At 33.2% G+C, this 9426-nt stretch overlaps 2 protein-coding genes across 5 annotated transcripts; one reads left to right on the forward strand and one right to left on the reverse strand.

Annotated features, from left to right (window-relative positions):
• Positions 1–46: 46 nt before the first annotated feature.
• Positions 47–3723, forward strand: Klp64d (kinesin-like protein 64D). Its single transcript, XM_076421009.1, has 9 exons — positions 47–217; positions 436–854; positions 948–1138; positions 1243–1382; positions 1460–1657; positions 2182–2573; positions 2636–3053; positions 3236–3361; positions 3430–3723. The coding sequence occupies exons 1-9, from the start codon at positions 203–205 to the stop codon at positions 3565–3567; spliced, it is 2037 nt and encodes a 678-aa protein (XP_076277124.1). The 5' UTR covers positions 47–202; the 3' UTR covers positions 3568–3723.
• Positions 3034–9274, reverse strand: LOC143207483 (uncharacterized). Of its 4 annotated transcripts, none has more exons than XM_076421033.1 (3): positions 9006–9274; positions 8555–8755; positions 3034–8477 (listed from the first exon to the last, which is right to left on the reverse strand). In XM_076421033.1, the coding sequence occupies exon 3, from the start codon at positions 7119–7121 to the stop codon at positions 5223–5225; it is 1899 nt and encodes a 632-aa protein (XP_076277148.1). In that variant the 5' UTR covers positions 7122–8477; positions 8555–8755; positions 9006–9274; the 3' UTR covers positions 3034–5222. The 4 variants fall into 4 exon arrangements, with proteins under 4 accessions (XP_076277148.1, XP_076277138.1, XP_076277166.1 ...); XM_076421023.1 differs by having other exon boundaries at positions 3034–8151; positions 8328–8755; XM_076421051.1 differs by having other exon boundaries at positions 3034–8755; positions 9006–9044; positions 9131–9270.
• Positions 9275–9426: the final 152 nt, after the last annotated feature.

Here is a 9426-nt window from a genome sequence, read left to right on the forward strand (position 1 = left end):
GACGAGATTGTATCTCGAAATGCAGATGACGTGCTGACTTGCACCAATCTTCACGTACTTGCAACCATGTAAATCGATCCATTTGTTTACGGAGGTCGTCTGCTACTTCATCGTATTCTACCCAATTCTACCAGTGTTTTGAGATCGAATATTATGCTCTGAATTGAGTTTTTATGTGACTTTAAACAGGAACAGAGCAGCAATGACAGGAACTGAAGTTAGTATCGTCAACCTTTGCATAAATACGCATTTAAATGTAGAAAGTATAGTTAAGTATTCATTTGACAGTTCTACCTGTCAAACCGTGTGAATATTATTCTTCGCATCTCAATCGAAGATAGAAATCTACTTGATGAATCGGATCTTTATCTTTGTTGTTGTATCTTGTCGTTTACATATTTTTTTATGTACATTAAAATGATATAATTTATATAGGACAACACGACGGAACTAGGGGAAATAGAAAACGTCAGGGTTGTGGTCCGTGTTCGACCTCTAAATGGAAAAGAGTTGGATGGGCATGGCAAAAATATAGTACACGTAGATACTATAAACAGTGAAATAACCGTTGAAAATCCCAATGCTGCGCAAGGAGAACCACCGAAAGTTTTCTCGTTTGATGCTGTCTTCGACACCGATTCGTCACAGGTCGATATTTATAATGAAACAGCAAGACCTATCGTCGACAAAGTTCTACAAGGATACAATGGAACCATATTTGCATATGGGCAGACTGGCACTGGTAAAACTTATACCATGTCAGGGGCTAAAACGTCTCCGCAGCTTAGAGGTATTATTCCAAACAGCTTTGCACATATCTTCGGGTATATAGCTAAAGCTCATGACAATCAGAAGTAAGTTAATTAAATTGATCACAGATTCTATAGGTTCCCTATATAAGTAATAAAGTGTCTGAAACAAAACTTATATTTCAATTTCAATTATAGATTCCTTGTGCGTGCAACATACTTAGAGATTTACAATGAAGAAGTTAGAGATCTATTAGGTAAAGATCAAAATACCAGACTGGAAGTGAAAGAAAGACCAGATATCGGAGTGTTCGTCAAAGACCTTAGCGGTTACGTCGTAAATAATGCAGATGATCTTGATCGAATAATGTCACTTGGTAATAAAAATCGTAAGTATATTTTTAAAAATGATCAAGTTACAAAAATCATATAATTTTATCAACAATTTTATCACTTGTAATGAACTGTAATTACTTGTTCTTCCAATGTGTAGGCGTTGTGGGAGCTACAGCAATGAATGTATCAAGTTCTAGATCCCACGCAATATTTACAATCACAGTCGAATCTAGTCAGCTTGGAGAGGATGGTGAACAGCATGTTAAAATGGGCAAACTACATTTAGTTGATTTAGCTGTACGCAATTTCTACCATTACCCTTGCATATATTTTTCAAAAGACGTGTGCTAAATTGCTATATTGTATCGTATCAGGGTTCAGAAAGACAAAGCAAAACAAAAGCTACTGGAGTTCGTTTAAGAGAAGCAACGAAGATTAATTTGTCACTTTCAACATTGGGTAATGTAATATCTGCATTGGTCGATGGTCAAAGTTCTCATGTGCCTTACAGAAATTCGAAATTGACACGATTGCTTCAAGACTCTTTGGGTGGTAATTCAAAGACGCTAATGGTAATATTTGCATGTTCCGATGGTAATAGTATTAGGTATGGGAATAAGTTTCAAAACGCAGTTAGTGGCAATTGTTTCGAGCGTGAACAGCAGTCAATTTTTCGCGTGAAAAATGTCGACTTTTGTTGCGAGTAAGCAGCATTTGCGGGAAGTCATGTTGCATTATTTTGTTTTAAAGAAAGGTGTTATATATATTTACTATATATATTTATTATATATTTACGGGGACGATGCTCCATAAAATACAAGATATCGACGTAGGGGCAAAGATTGCGATGGTGTGCCAAAAAATTCGAAAATACAGATTTCCTAGCATTACTTGATGGAAATCCACGTCAAACACTTGCAGAACTGTCAATTGAATTAAACGTCTACCGATCTACTGTTAGAAAACGTTTTCACGCTATGGGAATGGTTTATACGCTTCTTTTCAACAAAAAGGGTTGGAAACTTATATTCCCATACCCAATAATTTATTCAGTACTGGCTTGTAATTGACCATTTAAATAATCACTTAAATCTAGTGCGCGAACGTGAGTCCAGCAGATATAAATTACGACGAAACCATAAGTACACTCCGTTATGCGAACCGTGCTAAGAATATTAAAAACAGAGCGAGGATCAATGAAGATCCAAAAGATGCTTTACTTCGTCAATTTCAAGTGGAAATTGAACAACTGCGCAAACAATTAGAAGAGAATGGTGCAGAGATCTCCGAATCTGAGGACGAGTCCGAAGATTCTGAAGCAATGGGAGAAACGAAGCTAGAAAAGAAAGCTAGGCGTAGAAGAAGTCAAATATTAACAATGGAAGAGTTAGAAGACAGAGATGCAGACTCCACTGAAAAAATTGACAAAGCTGAGCGAGAGGATAAAAGTCCAGACGACAAAGATGTTATGGAATTGAAAAAAACTCAGTAAGTTTTTAAACTCATTAATCTCAATAACAAGGTATATACGAGATGTTAATTTTTTATAGGAACGAGAAGGAAGCATTGCGAGAGAAAATGCAAAATTTGCAAAACAAAATTTTAGTTGGCGGTGAGAACTTGTTGGAAAAAGCTGAGGAGCAAGAACACTTATTAGCTGCTGCAGCAATTGAACTTGAACAACGTAAAAGCAGAGAAGAACAACTGAAAAAAGCTATCGAAGCAAAAGAAGCTGAACGCATCGACATAGAAGAGAAATATTCTTCCCTGCAAGAAGAAGCGGCTGGGAAAACGAAAAAATTGGCCCGTGTATATACAATGTTAATGTCTATAAAAGCAGAATTATCTGATTTACAGCAAGAACACCAAAGGGAGATGGAAGGGCTCTTAGAAGGTGTCAGAGGTATTGGAAGAGAATTACAGCTTCAAGAATTAATAGTAAATAGTTACATTCCTGTTCAATATCAAGTACGTAAAATTTTATATAAATATATCAATATTTTAATATTTAATTTTATAAATGTAAACGCATGAAATTAATAGGACCTGTAGTAGTAAGAATTTGAATTAATTAACTCTTATTTTATTGAAGTGCACACAATATATAAATTATCTGAATCTGAAACTTATTAATTTTATTCCAATTACAGACAATGATTGAGAGATATGTTCATTGGAATGAAGACATTGGAGAATGGCAATTGAAATGTGTAGCATACACTGGTAATAATATGCGCAAAGCACAAGCAACTCCACCCGTAGGAAACAACAAAGATGTAGGTTTTATGTCTGATCGTACTGGATAAATAAATATAGGAGAATTTATACGAATTTCTCGTTATAGCAAACACAACCAGATATGTCGAATATATATCTTTCTTACAACACTGGAATTGACAATACTTTCGCGCAACCGAAAAAAATAAGAGGCCGATCTGGAGTTCCTAGGCCAACTACTGCACATAAACGTACTCCGCATTAAAAGTATATTTAAGCTATAAATTGATAGAGATATTTATTTTTCACCGAGTACCTTTTTTAGTATTTTTTCAGAGTATTATATTTATTTTTGTTTGTATCATTTGTACGAGGAGCGTTATACTACATGTACTTATATATATATATATACTTACTCTTATTTTAAGCCACTTGCGTTTAATCCCATTTCAAATATTATAAGAAAGAATAGAATGATATCTCGATATCTTTCATTATTATAAAACTATATAATATGAAACTACAACAATGGAAAAGAGAACATAAATCTTAATTCGTATTGATTAATTATATTCATTCAATCGTTTTGCGTGTAGATGTAAAAAGAAGTTATGGATAAATTTGTATCGGAAGTTATACACCTTGAATTAGTAGAATCAAATGTTATTTTGGTTCAAGTAACTTCATCGTTAGTATATCAAAATTATAACACCTGAAATGAATTGTCATGATATAGTAAGAGTTTAGGTTTTTATTCATTTCTGTATCTCTCTGTGATGTTTGTTAAATATTAGACGTCGAAGTTTAATTTAATAATGAATATGAATTCATAGAAAGTATACATTTTCATATTTAATAGCATGCAACCTAATTATTACTATTACTAAATAGAAAGTCTTAACAAGTCTTAATCTAAACTACTTTACAATTAAGTACAAACAGTGTTATCAGGAGCACAACTAGAAAGAGAAATGATAGTAGAGAGAGTAAAAAATAAAATAGCAACATCAAAAGAACAAGAATTATGGATGGGTGGAACTTTACCGATTGGGTATGATGTAAAAGATAAAGAATTAATAATAAATGAAAAAGAAGCAAAGGTGGTAAGGCACATATTTGAAAGGTATATAGAGTTGAAGTCAATGGCAGAATTGGCAAGGGAGCTAAACAGAAAAGGATATCCAACAAGGTCTGATATCTTTAAAAAAGCAACGGTGAGGAGAATAATAACAAATCCAATATATATGGGAAAGATAAGACATTATGACAAACGGTATGAGGGAAAGCATGAGGCGATAATAGAAGAAGAAAAATGGCAAAAAGCACAGGAATTGATAAAGAATCAACCATATAAAAAAGCAAAATATGAGGAAGCACTGCTAAAGGGAATAATTAAGTGCAAGAGCTGTGAAGTAAACATGACGCTGAAATACTCAAAAAAGGAGAATAAAAGATATCGATATTACGTATGTAACAATCATTTGAGAGGAAAAAATTGTGAATCAGTAAATCGAACAGTAGTTGCTGGAGAAGTAGAAAAAGAAGTAATAAAGAAAGCAGAGCAGCTATATGAAAATTGGAAAGAAAAGACCGAAGAAAAATGGAGTTTTGGAAAGCAGAAAGAAGTAGTGAAAAAGTTAATAAGAACAGTAATGGTGAGAGAGGATGGAATAGAGGTGAGTTCAGAGGATAAGGTGGCATTTATACCAATAATGAAGAAGAAAGGAAACAAATGTACAGTGATTGGGCCAGAAGATAAAACAAACAATGCGTTACTCAAAGCAGTGGTAAGAGCCCACCTATGGAAACGTCAGCTAGAAGAGGGAAAATATGCAAGCGTAGGAGAGCTAAGTGCCAAAATTAATATAGGTACAAGACGTATACAGCAAATTTTGAGATTAAATTATTTAGCTCCGAAGATTAAGGAAGACATAGTAAATGGGAGGCAGCCAAGGGGTTTGAAGTTAGCTGATTTGAGGAAAATACCAATGTTATGGAGTGAGCAATTAGAGAAGTTTTATGGATTAGAGGCGTAATTACACCATTTATAAAAAGAACAAAAGGAGAGAAATGAAAACCACCAAAATTATTGAAAGGTATTGCTGAGAAATAGGAAAGATAGCCAAATTGTAGCCTAACTTCTAATTCTCCCAAACTAGTATAGAAAGTTAATACTACATCGCTGCCTTCTGTAAGATCTGTGTAATTCCTTTTGCCATTTTCAGTTTTAATTTCTACTTCACTATTACCGATCTTTACTATATTTCTTCCACACTTTACATCTCCATGGGTTAGACCCAAACCCCTTGCCCCATCTGTTATCTTTGTAATGTCTATTTTACTATCTTTAGAATATTCTAAGTAAAAAACGGAGTTGTCTATTCTTGCATCTTTCAACTCGCTACTGGTTGCACTTTTTGCGGCTTCAATAAACTTGTGAGCATTTCTAATATAATCTGCATATGCCTTTTTCATGTTAGTTCTATGCTCTGTAAATTCTGATGTCACCGTGTTAATCATATTAACATCAACTGTATTACCAAAAACTGCTCCTTTTGATACTAATTGACATATTATACTACTAGCAACTTTAGGATTCTTTTCTAACTCATTGATCTTTTTTATCACATAATCGGTAAAAGTGTACTCATTACCTAAAAAGAAATCTTGTGAAGAAGAATGATTTAAACGTATACCAGACTTTATAGCATCATTTACAATCTCTTCAAGCTCAACCATGTTTTTAGCTTGAAATACCTGATCAGAAAACTCACGTAACTTTTCCTTTTGACTTGAAGTTAATTTAACAAGTAAGGTACTGGCTTGTCCTTTCTTTTGCTTAGGGCGATTGATATTTATACTAGAACCTAATGCTCCTGCTTCTAGAACCATCTTTTTTAACTGTTTCACAGAATTTTCATCTTCAGGGTCCCAAGAAAGATCTTCAATATGTAAAAGTACTTTCATTCCTTGCCAAATATTTAGCACCACTTTTAGGTCTGAATCTCCTTCATACTTACTTAAAAAGTCCTTTAAATTTTTAATGCAGTCTGAATTGAGCACAAGTAAGTCATACAATTCTTTGGTCAACTTTTTCTGTTTATCAGTTAGAAATAATTCTTCCATATGATAGCAGGGCCTATTATTATTAGTTGCTATTTGTTGTGGCGTTTTGCCCTTTCTACTTGTTATGTTAGGGTTAGCTCCTTTCAAGAGGAGAGAGTTTGCATTATCATAATGACCCCTGGCAGTAGCAAGGTATAATGGAGTTTTGCCCTTATTATTTTGCATGTTAGGATCTGCACCTGCATCTAAAAGTAGATCTATAGCTTGATTTCCTAGGGAGCGGTATTCATCAATCTTTCCCCCTGCAACTGCATGTAGTACTGTTGACTCAGATTCTCCTCTTTTGAGATTAAGAATTACTTTTAAATCTTTATTATTTTTATTGTCATGTAAAAACTTTTCAAGAGGTTCAGTATTATCAAATGAGCTATAGTAAGAAGTTAAACATTTTAGGGTATTAAGTAACTCTTTATTTAATTTTTTTTGACTTGGAGTAAGATCATACTCAGAAGCAAACCAAGTACAAATCTGTTCTCTCATTCCAACTTTACTATCTATTAAAGATGGTAGCTCATTATAATTCCTAACTAATGGTAAATCCCCTGAGTACAACATATCATTCATCAGTTCATTTAATAAATGCTCTTTAGATGATAGATATTCTATAATGGATTCATATTCAATATCATATAGTTCTGATTTTGGCTTTATTTGATTGGCGATAGATTCTACCATCCCAGTAAATTTACCCATACTCACCCCCTTTAAACATGATATATACGATACATAACGTTAAGTCAATAACTATAATCTTTTTACTACTTTATATGATTAAGCTCTTGTTAAGTTTTTATGGTGAGTAACAATGGAGTATATAGATAGGTTAAAAGTTTCTTATGACTGCAAATTTGAGCTGATTTTACTATAGATTAACATAGTTAAGACCTATATTTGATATCACTATTATAAGAGCATGATGGATTATGCTTTAAAGGAGTGGAAAAACTGCTGAAGATTATACAGTAACCTGAGGAGCCACTTCAGCAGAATAAAAAACACATGCTAGTATTAGTAGAGAATTATTTATAAGTCAACTAAATTTTTAAAAAAATATTTTAGTGAAAGTACCATGCTAGTTAGTGTTATAAAGAATTGAATTATTGACTTTCTCAAAAAACATAAAAAACATCGTATATTTTTGAGAACACGTTACGTAAAAATAGGATTGCACAAATAGAAGTTTGAAGTGTTTGCAACAAAATTAGCCAAAACAGTTCATATGTGGATTTAGCGAAAGCAAGCTAATATAGCTAATTTTAGCGTATAGTAAAGTTACTATATTAAAAAGTTCACACGTATCATTTGGTAGACCACACGATTCCAAGAAAAACTCTTCTCACGGTTATTATTTTTAATTAAAGAAAAGCGACCATATTATTAATTTAATGACAAAAAATATTGAAATCTATACCTATTGAAATAATGTTATTAGTCATAAAAAGATAACTTTACTTTGTTGATTTTTTCAACTATCACATGACTGTCATACTATGACATGACGACTATGACGTTCGCAATGTACACCTCTGTTGGTCGCGTTGCAGCATGTTACGTGGATTTTTAATTGTTAATAACTAAATAACAAAGCCGAAACCGCATTTTTTTTATACTTCATTTTTGTCTTATATTATCGTCGAGAACCACCCCTTAAATTTTCTCCCACCTGTAGTCGAACACCCTGTATATATAGGCTACTTTTCCGGCAAGATTGTAGGAGCATGATCTACAAGTGAAAATACGAAAAAAATGTTATGTAATATATATATATGAAGTTTATTTATAAACGCTTTATTACAATATTATAGGCAAATATTGAATGTAGCCTGAATAGGTGCGGAGCAGCAGATTTAAAGCTGAATAATACAGAAGGTATATTGTGTTTACTTTGCCTGTACTTACGACATATTTCTTAACGTACGAGGATCGTCAACACGGTTTTGTGATTCCTTACAATTCTTTATGTAACAAGTTTGCACCATTTTTCCGAATTTTAATTTTTTCCAGTATCCCCCAATATCAGAGAATTGTAATTGGCACAGATTGCATCGTCTGTAAAATATAATTAAAGAAATCACAAAGTATCGTGTCCATTACTTTTGAACTAACTTTTTATAAACAGAATTTACTTATCTAAAATATTTGAATCAGATTTTAGCATCCAATTGATGATTTTCATCCATCGAAAACGAACATCACCATTTTTTTTCTTGATTTTCGTCTCATACTGTCTTGAAGAATATATATGTACTAATATGTCCTGGACTAGACCGGACCAGCATTTTTGGCGGAAGAAAAGTCACAGCATACCTTAGTGACGACATGATGACCTAAAACAATTTTCCAAGAGAATTACTGTACGTAATTATTATATTATGTATATAAATATAGTTGGATATAACAATATAATTATTTTAAAATATATTACAAATACACAGGACTCGTTCCAAAACCAAAAATTAGTAAAATGATAAGTAATACGTGAAACAAGAAAGCATTATTTACTTTTAATGTTGTAAATAACATTAAATCACTTAAGGATTTCTAAAATAAATTAGATAATACACCTTGTGTACTTACAAGTTTTTCAATAATGACAGGTAGCGTCAAAAATCATTTCTGCAACACATAAAATATATCCAAATCGCTCATACTTTTTTTAGGGAGTTATCCGTATATATCTTTTATAATTTATAACATCTTACACAATAACCTGTAAAACTAACATCACTGAAAAATTCTGATACTATAGTGCTATAGACATATTATGCCACAGCCAGCCACAGCCTACTCTAGTCAGTGATGGTATATTGTTTCGACGGGCCTTCACCCGAGTTCACCCTCGCGTGTACTCCACTCCAGTGATGGGATTGTTGGCGCTTTTCGCACGCATGCGCGAGTTTCGTCAGGGCCGTGTCTACGTCTACGTCCGAAAGTGGGGAACTACTGGGGGGGAAAGTAGTGGGAGACTATATGGCGGGAAATTAGCAGGGCGACCAAG

This window comes from Lasioglossum baleicum, chromosome 1 (assembly GCF_051020765.1).
Source record: "Lasioglossum baleicum chromosome 1, iyLasBale1, whole genome shotgun sequence".
Classification (NCBI taxonomy): Eukaryota; Metazoa; Arthropoda; class Insecta; order Hymenoptera; family Halictidae; genus Lasioglossum; species Lasioglossum baleicum.

Coding starts and splice junctions, on each gene's coding strand:
- Klp64d (XM_076421009.1), top strand. Junction 1,139..1,242: donor GTCACTTGGTAATAAAAATC/GTAAGTATATTT, acceptor TCCAATGTGTAG/GCGTTGTGGGAGCTACAGCA. Junction 3,362..3,429: donor CCGTAGGAAACAACAAAGAT/GTAGGTTTTATG, acceptor TTCTCGTTATAG/CAAACACAACCAGATATGTC.
- LOC143207483 (XM_076421033.1), bottom strand. CDS start 7,121: ATGGGTAAATTTACTGGGATGGTAGAATCTATCGCCAATCAAATAAAG.